The 23,291-nt window shown below is 33.5% G+C and overlaps 1 protein-coding gene across 5 annotated transcripts in view; it reads left to right on the top strand.

Annotated features, from left to right (window-relative positions):
* LOC115211138 (myocyte-specific enhancer factor 2A) overlaps positions 1–21,260 on the top strand; it is a 36,774-nt gene extending 15,514 nt beyond the window's left edge. For 3 of the 5 annotated variants that reach the window (XM_036502566.1, XM_029780086.2, XM_036502565.1), the window contains exons 4-10: positions 2,037–2,240; positions 5,788–5,916; positions 7,114–7,336; positions 8,018–8,283; positions 9,598–9,688; positions 10,919–11,033; positions 12,105–21,260. In XM_036502566.1, the coding sequence (XP_036358459.1) occupies positions 2,037–2,240; positions 5,788–5,916; positions 7,114–7,336; positions 8,018–8,283; positions 9,598–9,688; positions 10,919–11,033; positions 12,105–12,342 (1,266 nt within the window). In that variant the 3' untranslated portion in view covers positions 12,343–21,260. The remainder of the gene's footprint in view (positions 1–2,036; positions 2,241–5,787; positions 5,917–7,113; positions 7,337–8,017; positions 8,284–9,597; positions 9,689–10,918; positions 11,034–12,104) is intronic. The other 2 variants (XM_029780088.2, XM_029780087.2) reach the window with 1 other exon arrangement.
* Positions 21,261–23,291: the final 2,031 nt, after the last annotated feature.

The raw sequence follows: 23,291 nt of genomic DNA, 5'->3' as shown, positions 1-23,291 counted from the left end.
TGATCTCTGAGCTATGCCTCCTGTCAATTAATACCACTTAAGATTGTAAATCTTTACCTTGTTTGTATAGCATTAACAACATCCTCCTGCAAACAAGCAATAACTCAGTCAAATAGCTAAACAATCTTTCTATTCCTAATCATCATCATCATCATTATCATTTTATTTAATGCCTGTTATACATGATTTGCTGTTTGTATTATTACTAATTGTTATACAAATAATTCTAAATTATTGACATTTCTTTATAATTTCTTTATGTTTACTCTCAACTTTCATAGTGTAAGTTACTCTTTTACTTGTTTCAGTCATTTTACTGCGGCCATGCTGGAGCACCGCCTTTAGTCGAGCAAATTGACCCCGGGACTTATTCTTTGTAAGCCCCAGTACTTATTCTATCGGTCTCTTTTGCTGAACTGCTAAGTGACGGTGACATAAACACACCAGCATTGGTTGTCAAGTAATGCTAGGGGGACAAACACAGACACACAAACACACACACATACATATATATATATATATATATATATACATATATACGACAGACTTCTTTCAGTTTCCGTCTACCAAATCCACTCACAAGGCATTGGTCGGCCCGGGGCTATAGCAGAAGACACTTGCCCAAGATGCCACGCAGTGGAACTGAACCCGGAACCATGTGGTTGGTTAGCAAGCTACTTACCACACAGCCCCTCCTGCGCCTATGTAAATGTATGTAAATGTAATATGAAAAAATTAAAACATATGGTAAAAATAAACACTGTAAAACTATTTTATCTTTTAAATAAACACTAAGCCAGTTCTTGTTAGGGATGTTTATTATTGGTTTATACTTTTGGTTCTCTTTGAGATTTGAACTAATAAATAGTGAGTCACTGGTTTGGGTTTTACAAAACCTGCCAACTTCACTATTTTAATAATAATATGTTGGAACCACACTGCAAGAGAGTAAAAATATGAGCCTTGTCAGTAATCAAATATAATTAAAAAGGTAAAGGAAATGAAACACTATTATCTAAAACAAAGCAACAGGTAAGCAATAGTTTGTGTGTGTATACATATAGGCGCAGGAGTGGCTGTGTGGTAAGTAGCTTGCTAACCAACCACATGGTTCCGGGTTCAGTCCCACTGTGTGGCATCTTGGGCAAGTGTCTTCTGCTATAGCCCCGGGCCGACCAATGCCTTGTGAGTGGATTTGGTAGACGGAAACTGAAAGAAGCCTGTCGTGTATATGTATGTATGTGTGTTTGTTTGTGTGTCTGTGTTTGTCCCCCTAGCATTGCTTGACAACCGATGCTGGTGTGTTTATGTCTCCGTTACTTAGCGGTTCGGCAAAAGAGACCGATAGAATAAGTACTGGGCTTACAAAAAGAATAAGTCCCGGGGTCGAGTTGCTTGATTAAAGGCGGTGCTCCAGCATGGCCGCAGTCAAATGACTGAAACAAGTAAAAGAGTAAAGAGTATACACACACAACTCCTCATTCTGCTGCTGTTGTATTGAAACAAACTGTTCCAAAGAATCTCCCAGACAACAGATGATAAGTGGAGTATTTCAACTGTCACTTAAGCAATAGTGTTGTATAAGAGAAGCCAGATATTCAGTGGCTGCAAAATGTTAATCTTCATCATTTTTAACATCCACTTTCTCATGCTTTCATGGGTTGAATGGAGTTTATTTAGGTAGATTTTCTATGGCCAGATGCCTTTCCTGTTACCAACACTCATATCATGATAGCTTTCATTTGAAAAAAATACATTTTCATTTTCCATTAGTTGATAATTACACTGTGTCTACAAATCTAAGCATTTAAAAATAAGGGTTTCCTGTTTGGGCTCAAATCCGGCTGTTTTTGGGTGAAGGGGTAGTCAATACCATTGATTGGTGCTTTATGTTATCAACTCCAGAATGATGAAAGGCAAAGTTCATCTTTCCAGGATTTGAACTCAGGGAAATAAGGAGTTGGAAAAGCAATTTTTTCAGTGTTCTAATGATTCTTCTGTCTTGCCACCTTCATTTAATATTAAATATTTTTCAGGTAACATTCACAAAGCGTAAATTTGGACTTATGAAAAAAGCTTATGAACTGTCTGTGCTGTGTGACTGTGAAATTGCACTGATAATCTTCACAAGTGGAAACAAATTGTACCAGTATGCTAGCTCTGATATGGACAAAGTACTGCTGAAGTATACTGAGTACAATGACACAGTAGTCAGCCAAACCAACCGAGACATAGTAGAGGTAATGTTCAATTCTTTTATCTCCTTCCATTTGATCATAAATTGTATTAATTAGACTTAAATAGTTATCATTTGTATTGAGTAATTACATATTTTCTTTATATGAAATCATGAGAGAATCAACAATGAGATAGAGCAGCGCTTCTTAAACTATGGGTCGCGACCCCATTTGGGGATCGTGAAAATTGAATTCAAAAAGCTGAATTTCAGTTTATATGTTATTTCACAAATTGGCACATAAAAGGCACTATTCGAGTGTGATCGTTACCAGCGTCGCCTTACTGGCACTTGTGCCTGTGCTAGTAGGGTGCCAAGAGCACCATCCAAGCGTGATCGTTGCCAGAGCAGCCCACTGGCTTTCGTGTCGGTGGCATGTAAAAGGGTACCATTTGAGCATGGTCGTTACCAACGTCGCCTTACTGGCACCTGTGCCGGTGGCATGTGTAAAAAGATTCGAGTGAGGTCATTGCCAGTAACGCCTGACTGGCCCCCGTGCCGGTGGCACGTAAAAAGCACCCACTACACTCACGGAGTGGTTGGCGTTAGGAAGGGCATCCAGCTGTAGAAACTCTGCCAGATCAAGATTGGAGCCTGGTGTAGCCATCTGGTTCGCCAGCCCTCAGTCAAAATTGTTCAACCCATGCTAGCATGGAAAGCGGACGTTAAACGATAATGATGATGATGATGAGGAATGAGTACACAATTTTTGCTAAATATGTCACCTATTTAGTATCGCAGATTAGCTTCATATTGTGGGAAAGTTGATTCTTTACATGGGGCATATTCAGAAATTTGAAAGAAAAAGATATGATTTTAATTTTTGGTTGTTGGTTTTGGTGATTTTATTTTTATTGTTTTTTTTTGTTAGAGCAAATGTTCATAAGTTTTGTTTGAGAAATATCAGGTGGTAACGAAAGTTCTGTTTGTTTTCCTAAATGAAATAAAAATGGAAATGCAGCCATAAATAGATTTATTCAATCATCAACATAGTCACCATTCTTTTCAATGACATTTTCCCATCTTTCCCTAAGGTTTTTGATACCCTTTTCATAAAATTCATTTGGTTTTGACTTGCAAAAAGAAACAAACTTCATTTCAACCTGTTCTCTTGAAGTAAGCTGAAGTCCTTCAAAATGATTCTGTAAGCTTCTAAAAAGATGGTAATCTGCTGGAGCAAGGTCAGGAGAATATGGTGGATGAAGCATAATTTCTCAGTTAAATTCTTTAAGGAGATTCTTAGTTACTTTTGCAATGTGGGGTCTGGCATTATCAAGCTGCAGGATCACTCCTTATCTGTTTACCAACAAAGGCTATTTTTCCTGTAAAAATTTTTTTAAACGTCTTAGCTGCTGATCGTAAACTTCAGCTGTTATTATTTGATTGTCATCTAACAGCTCATAATAAACATTCCCCCTTGTGTCCTACCATACACTCAAAAGAATCTTCTTTGGATGCAGAATACATTATGGCTGTTGGATAGGCCTTGAATTACGGCTGAGCCACTGTCTTTTGCACTTCACATTATTGTAAAGAATCCACTTCTCATCTCCAGTAATGATTCTGTCTAAGAAAGGTGAAGTTCAAGAGAATGCAATGAGACAGCAGTCTACACATTGTTTGCGATTGTTTTCTGACAGATCTTGTGGAACCCATCTTCCAACCTTGGAGACTTTAACAAGCCTTAATATTTCACGATAGATTGTCATATGACTCACATTAAACTCCTTGCTCAGTTCCCTAGTTGTGCTGGTTGGATTTTCATCAACAGTAGCTTGCAATTCCTCAGAATTGGGGCACTTGTTTCACCTTTTAAATTGAAGTCATCCTTTTTAAAATGTGAAAACCATTTTCTGCATGTCCTTCCATTCACCACATCATCATCATCATCATCGTTTAACGTCCGTTCTCCATGCTAGCATGGGTTGGACGGTTCGACCGGGGATCTGGGAAGCCAGAAGGCTGCACCAGGCTCCGGTCTTATCTGGCAATGTTTCTACGGCTGGATGCCCTTCCTAACACCAACCACTCCGTGAGTGTAGTATACTCCGTGAGTTCCATAAGTGTCTCTTTAGTGATCTTGCTGCTGAACATGCTGTATTTCCCTTCTAGAATTCAAACAGTAAGACATGCTGTATGTGCTCTTTACTTGGGATGTACATTTGGGTCATCTGAAAGAAGAAATAATATTTTAGTGATTTAAATAGCTACTAATATCATTTAGAAGCTAGATTGATGTAATCATGTCTTATAATTATTCTTCAAAAAATGCAAAAAAATGGACAGAACTTTTGTTACAACCTGATGCTTAAACTTCCCCCACCTCCCTTATTCAACACATTAAAAGTTTATAGTCATAGGCAGATGGTGGTGGTGGGGATACGAGTCTTGGATAATAATTAATAGTTGAATCATTTGTAATTATGTTATCAAATATTATTTTGTTGTCTCTGTATTTTTTGTGTTCTTTTAAATTCGAATAGCTGTATTTCAATGGAAAATATATAAAATTATAGATTATTTTCACCTGTTTAATGATCAAAAAAATTCTTGTGTACTATAACAATCTGCATAATAATCTTCTTATCCATTCACTTGTTATACTTTAGTTAGTGAGGTGGATTAAAGGTGGGGAGGGAGGTGTGTGAGTAGAGAGAAAAAAGAAGTAGAGAAAGATGTATAATAAAGCCAAATGCATCATGTCGTTAGTTGAAGGGAGAGAGAAGTGTTAATGTGTTGTAGGGTGGGGAGGGAAAGATAGAGAGAAAGAGATATGTTTAGGATACAATATTTAGCAGAGGATGATGTTCTGGTGGTGAAGTTAAAGAAAGAGAGATACAGAGAGATGGACAGAGGAGGCAGTTACATTGAGAGAGAGAGAAAGCGGCAGATATTGTCAGAGTTGAGATACATCAACAGCAAGGAAATGAAATAAGCTTTGTTACTGAAAAGGATGTTTTTTTTAATTAATCTATAGTACTCCTCTATCTGTTTGTTCACACTTTACGCTTTTGAGGAGATAGTGAGAGTAAGTGAGAGAGCAGAAAGCCAGCTGATGCATTATGCTGTAACTCATATGGTTAGTGGAAGTGAGTGGTGAAGAGAAAGAGAAATATTACAGATATGAAGAGGGGAATTACATAGTTAAGAAGTTTGTTGAAGGGGTAGAGAGAAAAAGAAATATAAAGTGCTTAGCAGAGGGAAATTTTAAAATTATATAAGATATTATGACAGGAAGTGAAATAACTTAGCAAAATAAAAATGCAAATCCTCCTTTCTTTCTGAAATAGCTTCTCTTAATCTTCATCGTTCTTTGGAATTTTCCACTGGTCCCGCTAGTTATTATTTTACTTAAATTCCTGGGTGCAGCTTGTATAAAATTAAAGCAAAGCCAAAACGTAACAACAACAACAACAATAATGTTATATTGATGTTTTCTTTGAAAGGAAAAAAATATAATTGAATATTTCATTTGATTATTTCCAAGCTAATATTAGAAAAATACTGGTTTTTCCATAGTAATAAAAATAATTTTGTTGGTTCTGCTTTAGCTTTTAAATAAGAAAGACAAAGGCAATGATAGTCCTGACCAAGAAGATGAATATGTGCTGACTCCTCACACAATGGAAAGCTATAAACGAATTGATGCTGAGTATGCTAGAGTTATGCAGCAACCACCGGTTGGTATCCTTTCAAAAATTTGATTTAATTTAATTGTAAATTTTAAATTAATTGTAAATTTAATACCACCATCCGAATCGTGGCCGATGCCAGTGCCGCCTCGACTGGCTTTCGTGCCGGTGGCACGTAAAATGCACCAATCCGACCGTGGCCGTTGCCAGCCTCGCCTGGCACCTGTGCGGGTGGCACGTAAAAAGCACCCACTACACTCATGGAGTGGTTGGCGTTAGGAAGGGCATCCAGCTGTAGAAACATTGCCAGATAAGACTGGAGCCTGGTGCAGCCTTCTGGCTTCCCAGATCCCCGGTCGAACCGTCCAACCCATGCTAGCATGGAGAACAGACGTTAAACGATGATGATGATGTAATTTAATATTGCAAGATGTCCTTTAACCAGGTTTCAAGTATTTTTTGCCATACTTTTATCATTAATTCTTTTTCAAGTTATTTAAATTTGATAGAAAAGAAAATGAACTCTTTTTCATTATCTATTAATGTTCTGTAGCATTCCTACATTTATCATCTTTTATTTCTGATTGTACCTAATTTGTGTGTTTGTACTTGATTTATATTTTGACTTAACATGATCGTTACCTGCGTCGCCCTACTGGCACTTGTGCTGGTGACACGTGAACAAAACATTCGAGTGAGGTCATTGCCAGTGCCACTGGACTGACTGCTGTGCAGGTGGCACATAAAAGACACCATTTGATCGTGGCCGTTGCCTGTACCACCAGACTGGTGGCACGTAAAAGCACCCACTACACTCTCAGAGTGGTTGGCGTTAGGAAGGGCATCAGGCTGTAGAAACTCTGCCAGATCAGATTGGAGCCTGGTGCAGCCATCTGGTTCGCCAGTCCTCACTCAAATTGTCCAACCCATGCTAGCATGGAACGTGGGCGTTAAATGATGATGATTAATTCATGTAGAGGAAACATGGTTAAAATACAGTTTCAAACTGCTAGATCATGAGTTCATATCCTGTTGAAGGCTTTGTTTCTTTTACAGTTTACTTAATGAGAGAACAGATATGGTCCTTTCTGGGTTAAGTTAGCTGGACTAATCTGGTATCAGTTGAGAGAAAGGCCTGTCCCTCATTATCTCTTTTTTCTATAGTTATTAGTTTTCTATAACCTACTAATTATATCATTGCTTCTAATTTTTGTGATTTTTAATTTGACTGTCATCTTCTTTCAGCAACAGACTCCAACTTCAGTGACGTCTTATCCTTCAGTTCCTGCTTCTGTACCTGTTGGTAACTTCTCAATCCCTAATTCTGGTATAAACAGTTCTCAGGCAGCTTCATCTGTGTCGGCTGCAACTGGTCAAAATACAGTTCTTTTGTTACCTTCTAATCAGAATGGTCAGTCTACAATTTCTGCAATACCAGCTAGCTACAGTCCTGTGCCTTCCACATCAGGTAAAAATAAAATTATTTTGCAAATTTATGTTTACATTTGGAAAAGTGTTTAATGATGCAGTTCAGTTATTTTAGAAAAATTGTGAGGTATTGGTGCCATTAAAAATGCACCCAATACAGTAAAGTAATTAACATTAATTAGGAAGGCATTCTAGGTATAAAAACTTTGCCGAAACTGAGACACTGGAGCAAGACATGGTCTCTGACTCATTGGATCCTATCTAAATGTCCAAGCCATGCTAACATGGAAATCAGATGTAAGAAAAATATAAATAATGCTTTTTTTTTCATTTAGGGCTGTATTATATTGTGTGATAAACGTTTTTGGTTCATTTGTGCCAACAACTTGATGCATTTATATTACTTTATGCTATTCATTTAGAGTATTCTTTGGTTAATAATTTTTATATTTTTGTGCATATTTGAAGGTAGACATTCTTCTGTTTAGCAATATTTTTCTTTTTAACCAAATTATTGACGTGCTATTGCATAGTAATATCAGAATGTTCTGAGTCATATTTGTATGGAAGAGCAAATGACAATACAGATTATAAATCAGTGGTTGTGATTTCTATGAATTAACTCCTTTTCAATTTGAATAGTTTAATGAAATATTTTAGAATGAATCTTAAACTAAAACGAATTATCTACTCATGCCTGATATTTATTTCTGTTTTAAAGTATCGCTATATTCAGGTTCAAAAAGTGGTGGAGATTCATCCAGTTCTCCAGTTACCGCCACTCGTTCTCTACAGATACCATCCCAAGCCACAGAAGACAGCAATTCTCCTGGAGCACATTCTTCACCTGGTCCATCTTTAGTTACTACATTGGTTAACAATAAAGATGTTACTGACTTAAGTACTACCAGTGCAGGACATTTACTACAAACTAAATCTAGACCAGATTTAAGAATACTCATACCGCCAAAGTTAACCAATGATATTGTGAGTATTTTGAATTATTTCTCATTCTTTAACCCTTTGGTATTAAAACCGGCCATATCCGGCCAAAATAGCTAATCTGTTTTATGTTCAAACTGACCAGATCCAGGCCCTCACACCTACCCTACAATGTTATTCTACATTAAGTAATTACACCATCAAGATCTTGAAGATATGAGATAATGCATGATTAATTCAAATCAATGTGAATCAATAAGCATTATGTTTGATAGAATAATCAGAACACTAAAGGGTTAAGTCGACTTGAAAATTCTTTACCTCCTCTGTAAAAAGAAAAGAAAGTGTTTTCTTCAAATGAATGCTTTTCAAATTTGATTGTATTACTAGTGCATTTGTATGGTACAAAATTCTTTCTAAAGATTACTGGTGCTTGATCAGAGTTGATGTGGAGTTTTAAAAAGACAGGTGTTTGCTAACCTATTTAACCTACATGCTTAATATTTATAAGTGCTTGAAAGAGATAAAATATGCTTTTGGCTATTGCAGTCTTTCTATTAAGTTTATTGCAGCATTTTTAATAGTCAAGCTGGAATTTGTAATTAACAAAAGTCTTAGTAGAATCTTGCTAGTTAAATTCAGGTTAGTACTACTATTTGAAGGTGGGGTGGGAGCTGAAGGGCAAAGAGAAAAGAAGTGTGCCTTTCTAAATAATATTATTATGCCCATTTCTCCTGGAATTGTATTCCCTTCTGACCTTGTGACCTCCCTTCGAAAAATTCCTGGGACCACACCTGTGAAAGATAATAAAATAGTTACTAAACAGATATGTTCCAACCCTTAGTTTTCTGAACTGAAAATAGAGACCTTTATTTCTTCATTGAGAGTGGCATCAGCTATGACTATACATTCATGGAGAAATATAATTTTGCTTAAAAAGTCATGCCAACAAAGACAGTATGTATGAAAATGTTAGAAAGTATAAACAATTAGTGTACAAGAAATTGGCATATATTGCTAAATCATTCTACAACTCTCTCTCTCTCTCTCTCTCTCTCTCTCTCTCTCTCTCTCTATATATATATATATATATATATATATATATATATATATATAGTGTGTGTGTGTAAATTTAGTATACCTTATATGTTTGCAAAATAATGGTGCAATGTATAAAACAAATGAGTGTCAATGATGAAATTATTTGTCATAATTAAGGATTATAATGAATGAAAAAAGTCTCCATCCATTATCTTTGTACAGATGTTGACATGCATGACTTAAGTTTACATATATTTATTGCTGCTTAAAGGTTACATATTTTATTTTTGATAACATTTTTGTAACATTTCTTTGAAGAATATTCGTGGAGGCTTGAGTGCCCTGGATACACCTGTCGTATCTGTAGCCACACCTGGAAGTACAATGACTAATCCGTCCCAGTTAGCAGGTAATTAGAACCTTTCATTCTTTAATACTGAATTCTTTATGTGGTTATGCTAATCTTTTTTTTTTTTTTTAAACTGTATCAATTTCATTAAACATATCTGCATTTCATTGTTGGGAATGTGTAAACAGTGAAAAGAAATTAAGCGAGCATGCGTTAATGGATGTGTAATGTTAGTGTTCATAAATAACAGAGCTTGTGGCCAGAGAGAAACACTGGGTATAAATGGAATCAACTGTGTGCAAGAAAGGGCATGTGATGTGTTTGTAAGGAGGATGACATACACTCAAAGAAGTTCCAAGCACTCCAAATAGAAAGAACCTTCAGAAGAAGGAGGTATGGAGTAGGAGGCTAAACCTTGTATTGGAGATAAGTGTGGACGACCTGTCCAACCCATGCAAGCATGAAGAAAACAAACATAAAAAATGATGACTCTTGATTTAAATGAAATTTTTGGTCTTGTATTTATTAAATATTTATCCCTTTTTTATAAATATTAGGAAAAATATGTAATTAAAAATCATCATCATCGTTTAACGTCCGTTTTCCGCACTAGCACGGGTTGGACGGTTCGACCGGGGTCTGGGAAGCCAGGGGCTGCACCAGGCTCCAGTCTGATCTGGTAGTGTTTCTACAGCTGGATGCCCTTCCTAATGCCAACCACTCCATGAGTGTAGTGGGTGCTTTTTACGTGCCACCTGCACAGGTGCCAGGGGAGTCCGGCATCGGCCACGATCGGTTGGTGCTTTTAACGTGCCACCGGCACGGAAGCCAGCCAAGGCGGCGCTGGCATTGGCCACGTTCGGATGGTGCTTTTTATGTGCTACCGGCACAGAAGCCAGCCGTGGTGGCGCTGGCAACGGCCACGTTCGGATGGTGCTTTTTATGTGCCACCGGCACAGGTATCACAACTACTATTTCCAAGCTTTTGTAAAAGTTAAGTTATAGGATTATCATCATCACCACCACCTCCCTATTTCTGTGTTGGAATAGGTTGGATGGGATTTTTGAGGTAGTATTTAATGGCTAGGTGCTCTTCCCAACTCCAAACCTTTTAATTGTATCCTACAATGTACAAAGATAGTGTATCAATACTAAAAACAGTTATGGGTATGATTTATTTAATTTTTTTACCATTATGAATTCTATCAAATATGATAAAGGGTTAAGTAGAATGTGGTGAACTGTTTCCAAATAATCATTTACTTTTGTATATTTTAAAAAATATTTTAGATGATGCCCAGTTCAGTGCAGACTTAGCTGGTTTCATAGGTAGCAACAAAACGTTTCTAACCCAATGGGCGACTCAAGGTTCAGCTCATGGTCCAAGTCTACAACTATCTGCCAGGTAACAATGTTTTTCAAATTTTTCTTGTCTATATAGTCAAATGAATCATCATCATCTTCAGAAAATTTTTTTTTTATTCAGTCAACACATATTTGTTTGTTTATGTCCAAGTGTAGTTGAAAATACATACCACTTACATTTTATTGCTATGTGCTGGCTGTCACTGCCTCTAACACAACTGAAAAGAAAGGGCCTCTTTCAATTCTTACCAGTCTCTCTTATGCTTCACTTACAGCTTCTCTTTAGTTATGATTTTCTTTTTCTTTCTGCATTGTTCTCAGGTGTAAGTTTTCCCTTTCCTTTTGTACTTTGGATTATTCGATTTTACTCAAGGTCAAACTGTCTACTCTTTATTATTTCTTCATCTCTCACACCATTTGACTCCCAAGAGTCTTCAGAATACTATGTTTTGCTGAGCACTTACTGTAAGGAGATTAATCCAATAATGTAAATCACTTATCCAATTATTTATGTAATTTTTCTGGTATAAAAACCTTGTAACCTAAATTAAGTAAATATATATAGGCGCAGGAGTGGCTGTGTGGTAAGTAGCTTGTTTACCAACCACATGGTTCCGGGTTCAGTCCCACTTCGTGGCACCTTGGGCAAGTGTCTTCTACTATAGCCTCGGGCCGACCAAAGCCTTGTGAGTGGATTTGGTAGACGGAAACTGAAAGAAGCCCGTCGTATATATGTGTATATATATATGCGTGCGTGTGTTTGTGTGTCTGTGTTTGTCCCCTAGCATTGCTTGACAACCGATGCTGGTGTGTTTATGTCCCCGTTACTTAGTGGTTCGGCAAAAGAGACCGATAGAATAAGTACTGGGCTTACAAAAGAATAAGTCCCGGGGTTGATTTGCTCGATTAAAAGGCGGTGCTCCAGCATGGCCGCAGTCAAATGACTGAAAAAAGTAAAAAAAAAAAAAAGAGTATATGTGAAAATATTTCCTTTTTATTTAAAAAAAAATGTCAGTGCCTCATAGCAATTAGTCTTTCGCTTAAAGATGTATTTTATAGACCTTTTTTTTTTAATCATTACTCATGTAATTTTCTTTTTTTCTTTTTAAAGCTCAATTCATACAACGGAAAGTGGAAAAATCAAAAGTGAACCAGTCACACCACCTCGAGATTCAACATCCCCAAATATATCCACTCATCGCTTACAAACAGTTGTTCCACATCTGTCTCCAAATCATCACAATCCATCTCCCTCATTACATCCCGTCCTCCATCACCCTATCAATGTCACAGATCACGACGATCAACCATCAGCTGAAAAAAAGCCTAGGGTAACAACTGGGGATTGATAAACAAGATCATTAGTCCATAAATCCATTTTCATGTAATCCTTGATCTGTCAAACTAATGTTTATATTATTACATTTGCTACCTTGCCAGTAGGCAGGTTGACTGAGTCATATCCCCAGAGTTTGCTCTGCTTGGTGAGTATCATCTGTTCTACAAAGATAAAAAAAATATATATATTAAAGAGTTGGTCTCTAGGTTGCCTTCAGAATTGTCAGAACAAATTCATCCTGGAATGCCCAGAATTACAAATGTGCTCACTAGCATTGAAACTGTCAAATTTAAAGAAATGACCCAGTCACTGTTGAGTTGTATGTTTTAGCATGCAATTTTTATCTTTTAATTTCATTGGGTGAGAGTATTATTTAATAATTACAAAAAAAAAAAAAAAAATTAATAAAAAAAAATAGAACATTTATAGTTTATCAGACAAATCATCTTTTATAAACATAAAATGTGTGTATATCTGTGTGTGTATGTGCATCCGTATATACATACATTAGTGTACACACACACACACACAATCCTCCATTCACATACATATACACACCCACAGATAAACATGTCAGGGAGATTGCATACTTTAGCATCGTTTTCTTACATGCACGTTTGTAAAATATTGTTTGTGTGCATGTAAAACGTATGAATGAACAATTATTGTGCGCCTGTGTTCTCAACTAATTCAGTGTGATATTGCTGTTATCAAGTAGATCTAATCACTTGATTTACATATTTATATTGTTGGAAATATTTCATATTTGAGATATAGTTGCTGGTTTTTTCTACACTCAACGGTAATAGCAACTAATATTATTGAGATCATTAGATTATAGATTAACTTCAAACTGCTACGTAGGAAAAGAAATTAAATTATTAAGCAGCCAACAGTTTTCTTTTAAACGTTTTTTGTGGAATCAAATACTAAGATTTTTAAGCGTTACATAGATATCTATAACTTGAACCTTAGGAAGGCTTGCCATAGATTGAAATCAATGTGTATAAATTTGTAAACGTAATTTATCTTGTTTCATTGTTAATTGCCATATGGTTGTACCATACCAGACCAAATATATATATATATACATATATATTTTTATGTAATTTTTTATAGAAAATGTACATGCTTAATCTAATTAATGTCATGCAAAATACCAACAATGAAAATTTAGCTCCAACAATAATTAATTAATTGGTTATAAAATCAATTTTATATTTTTTGTATATTTATCATGTACGCTTTTTCAAGTATTTATTTTTAATTGTTGCCTCTTGTTCCTGGCAGAAAAAGTTCTAAAAAAAAAAAACCATGGAATATTTATAAACATTTTGTAGTAGTTATATCAGCAAGAGATACATATTGATATTGTTTTCTAGAAATATTGCTGCTTTCCACAGTTTTCAAAATACATTTAAAACATTGTACGAATGTTTTATCTGTTAATTCATTGGCAATAGAGTAGGTTGTTATCATGACAAGCTCTTTCGTAGTTTTCATGTCGATACATCTATTTCATCATAAAGGCTTGTGATGATCTTCTAAAGGTAAATTTTACACAAAAAAGATTAAATTTACTATTCATTAGATGATTCTTCCTCCTCAATTTGTTTCACTCTCACTCTCTCAAATATAGAATTGTTTTCCAGCTGTAATAGATATTTTACAACAAAAATTTGAAATCAATTTTACAACTAGTGTCATTTAGATTTTTAGTGTTTGAACTAATAAAATTTGCTGAAGTTGATTGGCAGCATTGGTTCTCTAGATTTAACATCTATTAGTTAACCTGTTCGTTAACAATGAAAATGGTAATTTATGAAAATATCTTTTGGAATGTAACAAAATGATCAAAAAATTAGTCCGCTGTGTTCAGCTAATAAATATACATAATATTACTCAGCGCTATTAGTAAAAATCAGTAGTTAGTAAAATAAGTTGCTTGCTATTGATAAATCAATGCACATAGGTGACTGAAAGAGACTGTGATGAGCTTTTTATCCACTCCTGTGGTCTATGTTCTTTATAAAAAAAAAAATATTCAACATAATCTCTAAGTTAATAGCAAAATGTGAACATATCTTGATCTGTTATTTTCATCCTGTTTTTACATATTCAAAAGACATGAACATTTGTCTGATTAAAAATTGTTTGATGAAATAGTGAAAGAAGAATTTTCTATAATGGATCAAGATTTTTATACTGACAGGCCATTCCCTTTCAAATTTACTCCATTTCGCAAATGATTTATTTTCTAAAGATATTACACACGGATTTGTTTTTAATGTAAATATTTCTGTAACCGAATAGGTACTAACCATTGATTTATCTCTTTCATTTGAACTTTTAACAGACATCACTTCTTTTGTTAACAGATTTATTTATTTATCTCTGCATATTATTGACACATTAATTCGTTAATGTCAAAAGGCTAAATTATTTCTGATGGGACTTCATGATTCTGAGTTTGATTTCCATGTATTGTCCTCTGAAAGATATTTAGTTAGTTAAATAATTTTTTGTAATGTTTAATGCATGGTTAATGTTGAATGCTTGAATGTGCTTACAATTTATATTCATCTTCCTTAAAGTTTTTTTTAGTTTATCAGTTTATTTTTTACAATATATTTTTTCTTAATGTTATTATGTTATAAAATTTATTTGAATAATTATAGCTTATGATTTTTGTTTTTTCAAAAAATCAGTTCTGTAAAAATTTTATTTTGTATTCAATTGCCTTCTTAAAAAGTAATTAAATCCTTTAGAGCTTAAAGATTTGATTATATTTTATATTTAATTACATTTTATTCAAGTCAAGCTTGTAAGTAACACTAACATAAATACTAACGGTATCAAGTAAATAAAATACTATAACAATCTCTACGAAAATACCTGTAATTTTAGGAATTAATTTGGAAATTTGAAAACCAATCCTTCTGTACACTTTACTCAGTTGAAGTTCAGTGGTTAAATATAAAATTACTGCTTGAATACTGCTGCTAATCAGGTGTAAAGGGACATGACTTGCATTAGTCATAAAAATTTCTATTCGAGTTCTATTCACATATTATAGAACAAAATTACTCAGAAGTTTAGAACTATTCACCGTCATCTTTGTGTGGAAGTGTATGTGCATAATTGTTTTTTCTCTCAAATTCTCAAATGTTGCAAAACATTATGAAGTAAGCTCAGAAATCATTTGTTGTTTTATATGAAAATGAATTATGTTTTAATATTTTAAAAATTATGTTTTTTACAATGGTTGTATTTGTATTTAAACAAAGTAGGACATTGGATGGCAGAATTGTTAGTGTCAAAGAAAATACTTTGCAGTATTTAGTCACAGCCCTTTATGTTCTGAGTGCAAATCCTGCCGTGATTAACTTTGCCTTTCATCCTTCCGGGCTCAATAAAACGAGTACCAGTCATGTACTGGTATTTATATAATCAATTGTTCTCTTCTCCAGAAGTTTCTGGCTTTGTGCCATGTTAGAACTAATTCTCATTTAAACAAAGTAGAATACAAAATAATACCTTGATAATTATGGGGGGGTCTGTTCCTCTTTCTCCTCTTTCAAAAATATTGAAGTTTTCTTAATCAATAGAAATGATTCCTTATTACTATTATCCTTTCTTAGTTTTAACATTTATACTAGAGAGTGTTTGTATGAAGCAGTGAATTACAATTCATAATATTGTCTTTAATGCATTTTATGCTGTTTTAATTTGACACTTACACTAGATCTCTAATATTCTAGCCATTTCTAAGTAGTTTTGAGATATTCCATTCTAATTTTTATCTTGATTAACTGTTTGTCTAACCTAGTACATAATACTGTTCCTAACACTACTGGTATTACATCTATTTCAGCAATTATATAGCTGCTATCTCAGACTTGAGGCGTTAGTACTTAATTTTTTTGGTATTTTTTTTTTCCTTTTCGCTCTGTTACTCCCAGGAATTACAATGTTGATTCTCTTGTCTATGCTAGCATCATCTGGTTGCTTAACCCTCTAACATTTTGGTTTTATTGAATGTTGATATCAAAGAATTTATACACTTTTAGACTAATTTATACATGATGGCTGGAGGGCCTCTGTTTCTTCTTTCAAAGTTCTTTTCTACACAGTATTCATGCCAATATCAATTTTGCCTTCCATCATTCAGATGATATAATCAATTGTTCCCTCAACCAGCAAAAAATAAATTTCTGCTGAATAAGAATTGTTACTATTATTATTATTGAATTAGCAATCATAAGAACACCAGACAAAATGCTTTGCAGTATTTGTTTGAGTTCCATCTTCTGAGGTCAATTTTGCCTTAAATCCTTCCAGTGTCAGTAAAATAAATACCAGTCAGGTAATGATGGGGTCAATATAGTCTACTACTCCAACTACTTCAAAGTTTCTGCTTTGTGCCTATTTAAGAAAAAATTAGTGGAGCACAGGATTAAGTACTTTATGATATTTAGATTAATTCTTCAAAATCTTGCCTAATTTAGCTTTGCCTTTCATTCTTCCAGATTCATAAAATATACAAATGGAATTGACCATGCTCTTCTTTTGGACATAAGCCTTGTACCTCAATAAAAAAAATATCTCTCTTTTAAAATTTTGATTCAACTTTAGTGCATGCAGTGTTGTTTTCTCTAAGTGTGCTAGATGTGTTGTTTGTAGAGATTCTTCCATAGTGTGTACGATGCTTAGTTTCATCATTTTTTTTTTTAGAATGCTTATATGACATTTGGAACCTTGTTTTTACTTATATTTAATTTTACTAATTCTTAATACTCTTATTTTCATGAGTTTAATTTCTATTTATAATCCCATACGCATCTATTTTACATCTACTTCTAGGTTCTATCTTGAGTCTCTCAACTCCAAATTTTGTCAGGGGAGTTGGATATATTGATCAAAAGACATGCTTTCTAAATTCAGTCTTCAATGATATTGGCTGTTTGTGTTAATTTTCATACTAGTTTTCTTGGACTTAAATCAGTGTATTGTTACGAATAGCAGTTTTTACTAAATGTCTACATATTTTCTAACCTGTTTTGATATCCAGTCAACATCTGTGGCTAAGATTGGACAGCTTGACACAAATGTGGTCAATTGTTTTCTGGTACCCACCCACTGCACCATCAGTAATCAAACGATGGAAAGTGAAGTAAATTGTTATTTTTATACATAGAATTTGATTAAAGCATAGGTATAATAGAATCACTTGAATTTGACTTTGAAATACTTCAAATGAAATACATACTGTGGGATACATTGATACTAATTAATGTTATCATCTGATAGAGAACTTGATACAGATAGTTAATTTTTTTTTATTTATTTATAAGAAAAATTTACTGTCACAAGTTTTGCCTTGGAGTGGCTTATTCAAATATGCCTCTCCATGGTATGAAACTTGTCACTGTTTTTTTAAAATTATATATTAATTTTCATTTTTTATGTCAAGTTATACAAAAACAGTTTAACATTAAACTGAAGACTTACTCAGTACAGTTTAGTAGATTCAGGTTTATTGATTTTTTACAAGGAAAAGGTTGGTAGTAATTTCGATGTTTCAGCTTGTCCACTGTAATCTAGGTAAGCAAACTAAAACTTTGAAGTTACTGTCAACCTTTTCCTTGTAAAAATTATATGTACACAGACACACACCACACTCACACATGGTTATAGTTTCAAGGTGTTTATTTTTAAGAGAAGTTAGAAAATTCAATAAAAGAAAAGTGGAACAGTCCAACTGTAACTGAAATATAATTTCCTTATCTAGAGCAATGTTTTATCTTTACTTTTCAAGACTATATATATTTTGCTTTTGTTTATCTCAGATATTCTACTTAATTTTATAAATATCAAAGCATGTCAGTTTTTGTGGTTTTCCTGAGGGATTGTTTCAGCCTTCTTCATGGTTTTATTGTTCCTAATTTTATGCCCCATATTTTCCATCTTTGGTAATTATATCAACTTTTAAACTCTTTCGCTGCTATTATTTGATCAAAATGGTTATTATTTTATTGATATTAAGAAAAAGGGAAATCTTTCAAGAGAGATCAACATCAATTTTAATTCCTTTATAAATCAAAGCCAAGTATTATTGAGGTAGTAAGAGTCTTTCGTTCCCATCTTAGTATCCTTCTAAGAAGATGGTTTAAGTTATTAGGTTATAAAGTTATGGAAATAAAAATAACTACTTATGTGAAATTCTGATATATGCTGATCTCTTCTGACATTATGGTGTTCATCTTATTAAAATAAGAATGAATAATGTTTAAAATGTGTACCATTATATATTCTGATCTCAGCATTATTTCATAAATGATGTTTTCTTTCAGTCTGAATATTTTCAGTTTAAGATATTGTTTGCAATATTTTATTTGGTATATTTTAAGGGTTGCTCTGTGTGTGTGTCTGCACGTGTGCGTGTATGTGTGTGTGCATTTTTGATTGAGGATACAATTTAGTTTTCAAATTAATTGATTGGCATTAGTGAATGTACATTACATCTTTACAATCCTGTTAGTAACTTAATTGTTAAATTAGTCTGTTGACTAATTTTGAAATCATAAACAAGTTAACTCAGATACATACCGTTTTGCGTCTTGTAAGAATGGGAATTTTAATTTTTTTTTTCATATAGTAAATTTGAATTTGAGACTGTTTTAACCTTGTAAATTTATGTTGGTCGTATTCTTCATCACCATAAAAAAAAAGAAAAAAAAAAGATATCTATATATATGTTTGAGCCTGACAGTATATTCTCTTACATTATTCTAAAGACTGTTTGTTCATTGTATTTACTAATTGGTAAAGAAAAGTTCATCACGATTTTTGTCAGCTACAATTTTGAAATTTAAATTAAGATTCTAAAATAAATGCAGTCATGAATATCGGTGAATTTGTAATTCCTTTAATAAATGAGATAATACCTTAGAAAGTTGTAGTTAGTTTTTGTCGGCTAAATCACTATAGAAAATCCATGTAAATAGTTAGTCATTGGGCACTTTTCAAAGCATTTTGAAATAAACCAGTTAACTGTTGTTGTTGTATCAAAAAGCTCTCTATAGTTTAGATTTAAAACCTATGTTTACTCATTTTTTTTCCAGATGCAATAATAGTATTGTATTAGCTCTAAAATTAGTAGTCCAATATTTAGCATTGTCTAAACCTCGAGATATAATTATGGGTTTTCATGTAACTATTAAATAATTTTCTAATTAAAAACTAAAATTCTATTTCACACAGCTTCTGCTACTGACTCTCTGTTGATGAAAAGCAAGTAGATCGCATTCAAATAAAGTTAGTTTGAAAAAAAAAAAATTTAAAAAACGAAAAAGAATTGATATTACTACTTATAGTTTTTATATCAACTTAATTAAAATTTTATCAGAATTATATACTAATATTTTTTTTTGTTTTGAATGTATACACACATATACATATATAAAAAAAATTACTAAAACAGATACATACATGTATGCATGTTTGTTTTATCATTGCTTTTTAATAAGTTTTTTTAATGTTTGATGCATAATTTTAAAATATTTTTTTAACACTAAAGTTTTAGGTTTTAAGTTTTCTTCTAAATTAAACTTTTGATAACTATTTTGTATGAACTAGATTGGATGAATTTAATACTTTGAATTTCATGGGCAATGAAAATCATTGTTTTCCTGTTTTATGATATAGTTTTATCACTATAATTCTCTAATTAATTATTAACAGTTTCAACATTCTTAGGCATGATGTCACTGTTAGAATTATGTATAAGAAGTAAAGATTCTGAGGTCAATGGCATCTTGGCCAAATGTGTGTGTATCATCACTATCAACTGGACTAATGAAAATTGTTATACACCACTGGCCACAATACATTTCCTTGCATTGTTGGAGCTTTCAAATGATGCCACCCTGCTGGCTAGGAAAGACAGGCCAACATACCTCTTGAATGGTGCAGGGTACCCATTTACAGCTGAGCGGACTGCAGCAATGTAAAATGAAGTGTTTTGCTCAAGAGCACAGTGCACTGCCAGTCTGGGTATTCAGACCATGATCTTGCATTCACAAGTGCAATACTCTACCCATTAGGCCACATGCCTTCACACACACAAACTATATGGATTTATTATTGATCAAAACATGAACTATTTAAGCAATAATCTAGAAATTTTTACTATCACAAATTTCTGAATTTCAATTATATAATGGATAGATTTTCTTTCAGTTTTAGCATGTAACAGCATTTCTCTTCTCTGAAAGAAACTTAAATTTAATTATATATTTACATATTTTTAAGTAAGTTTACTTATGTGTTTGTATGTATAAAGACATATATATATATATGTATATTGTGTGTTTGTGTAATTGCACACATACATACATACACACACATACACGAGTATGTGTGTATGTATGTGTATTTGAGTGTATATACAACTTCTGATTTTACATTGTATTAAACGGCCCAAAACACTTATATTTTTTTTATTGCATGACAGGAAATAGCAGCTATCGAAATTATTTAAAATGAAAAAAAAGAGGAAAATAGCTACTCTTATAGTCTTTCAAATATAATTAACATATATTTGTCTAAACACTTTGTGTGCTTGAATGGTTGAAACTAACTGTGTGTCCTGATGTAGAAAAAAAAAATATCTGCTTAGTTGTGATTTGTTTCAATCAACTCTAGATACCCCTAGTACGAAAAAAGTTTGCTTTTCTTTGTTGATTTCCCCACTTCCCCATACTACTTTTTTTTTAAACATTTGTTATTATTTAAGTTGATTTATCAACAAGACTCGGTCCATCTAAACACTGACTTTTGAAAGCTCTGATCATTATGTACACCTGATTTGCGTGGAAAGTTATTTTAATCATGGTTTATTTAATTTCTTTTCTAAAAAACAAAATATTAAAAAAATACAATGAAAAGTACGAAATAAAAAAAAAGGGTATTCAATTTTAAATTGTTTTTGTCTTTCCATTTGGATGCAAGTGAAGAATGGAACTGATATATGTATATATAATTTTTTTTTTTTTTTTTTGTGAATAAAAAAAAAAGTACTGTAAAGGTTTTTTTTTTCTTTTTGTTCATTTTTATTTTTCTGTACTGGTATTCAATCATTTCAAGCTTCCTTTATAAACTTTATCACTTTTACCATATGATTTGGCAAAAACTGTAAAGCAGTTTTCTGTATTTTTCATTCCATTTATCTTCAGAGTTTATCAATATTTTCCATTCCTCTAGACTCAGCTTCATCATCATCATCATCATCGTTTAGCATCCGCTTTCCATGCTGGCATGGGTTGGACGGTTCAACTGGGGTCTGGGAAGCCAGAAGGCTGCACCAAGCCCAGTCTGATCTGGCAATGTTTCTATGCCCTTCCTAATGCCAACCACTCTGTGAGTGTAGTGGGTGCTTTTTACGTGCCACCCACACAGGTGCCAGACGGAGCTGGCAAACGGCCACGGACGGATGGTGCTTTTTACGTGCCACCGGCACGGGGGCCAGGTGAGGCTGGCAACGGCCACGAACGGATGGTGCTTTTGCGTGCCCTTCAAATATTTATAATCTGGGTGTGATCTGCTCAGTCAACTATACCTTTCATGTGGGATTTTGAAGCATTGGGTTAATGTAAGCAGTCATTATTAAAGGTAAACAAGGCAGTGAGCTGGCAGAACTGGTAGCATGCTAGGTAAAACAATTAGTGGCATCTCATTTGTGTCTATGTTCCGAGTTCAAATTCTGTCATGGCTGACTGTGCCTTTCATCCTTTTGGGGTCGATAAAACAAGTACCAGTTGAACACTGGGGTCGATGTAATCGACTTATCCCTTGTGCTAAAATTTAAAAGCATATCCTATAAACTAGAAGACAATCATATGAGGACCAGTTTTATTTCTCTGTTAGAGCTATTCTTTACCATTCCCATTACAAATGCTCTTGGCCCATTTTTACCACTACTCAAAATGTTGGATTCATTTCTCTGTATAAGAGATAATTCTTTGCAAACTAAGTTCTTGATAGAGTTTTTGTTTCTAGTTGATGTGCTTTCATTTTTTTCAAGGTCATTATTTGCTATAATCAGCTTAACACAGTCTTACCTTCACTTGATATTTGATTTATGTTAGAAAACATTATTACAGTTCTTAGCAAATCTAACTTGTACTAAAGTAGACAAAGGCACTTTCAGCTTGGATATAATGAAGCTTCGTGCATATGCTAATCAGCAACCCAGACTTTAGAAAGCAAACTGGTCACCAAGTATTTATTTAGAAAATGAAAGCAAAATAAACTTAGGCGTTTTAGGACAAATTAATAAGGTCACATGTTTATGCTTGTTTGTCACCAAATAATTTGTTAGAATATATTTCCATTATTTTCATAGATCATAAAAACTTCAAAATTAAGCTATTACCAAATAGAACTGGCTGATTCTGAGCCTGCTCTTTAACCGTTTAGCATTTAAACCATCCCAAATATTCTACTTGTTTTATGATCAAATTGGCTACATCTGACCTCTCACACCTACCCAACAATGTCATACTGAAAATAAACAATCACTTCATCAAAATGTCAAAGCTACAAGATAATGTATGATCACATCAAAATGTGAATAAGTAAGTTACATTTGACAGAGTAATCTGAATCTAAGGAGTTAAGTTTAATTACCCAAAATTAAGATAATTTCAATATATTTTCTTACAACCTAGGATTTCAAACCTACCGCATTATCAGTGGTATGTAGTGATGAAAAAGAATTAAATTTTTCTATACTGTTTTTAAACTTATTTATTTTCTTATGATTGCACAGGTAAGATAGGTTTTTTGTGGAAGCAGTTGCTTTTACAGCTTGATACTGTAGGAAATACGACCGTATGTGGAGGTTGGCGACATAGGTAAGTCACACGGTTGCATTCCTAACGAAATATTTTTCTCAAA

The sequence above is a fragment of the Octopus sinensis genome, linkage group LG4 (genome assembly GCF_006345805.1).
Source record: "Octopus sinensis linkage group LG4, ASM634580v1, whole genome shotgun sequence".
In the NCBI taxonomy this organism is placed as follows: Eukaryota; Metazoa; Mollusca; class Cephalopoda; order Octopoda; family Octopodidae; genus Octopus; species Octopus sinensis.
The sequence above is the reverse complement of the archived record's forward strand: the minus strand, read 5'-3'. Positions and strand labels throughout refer to the sequence as shown.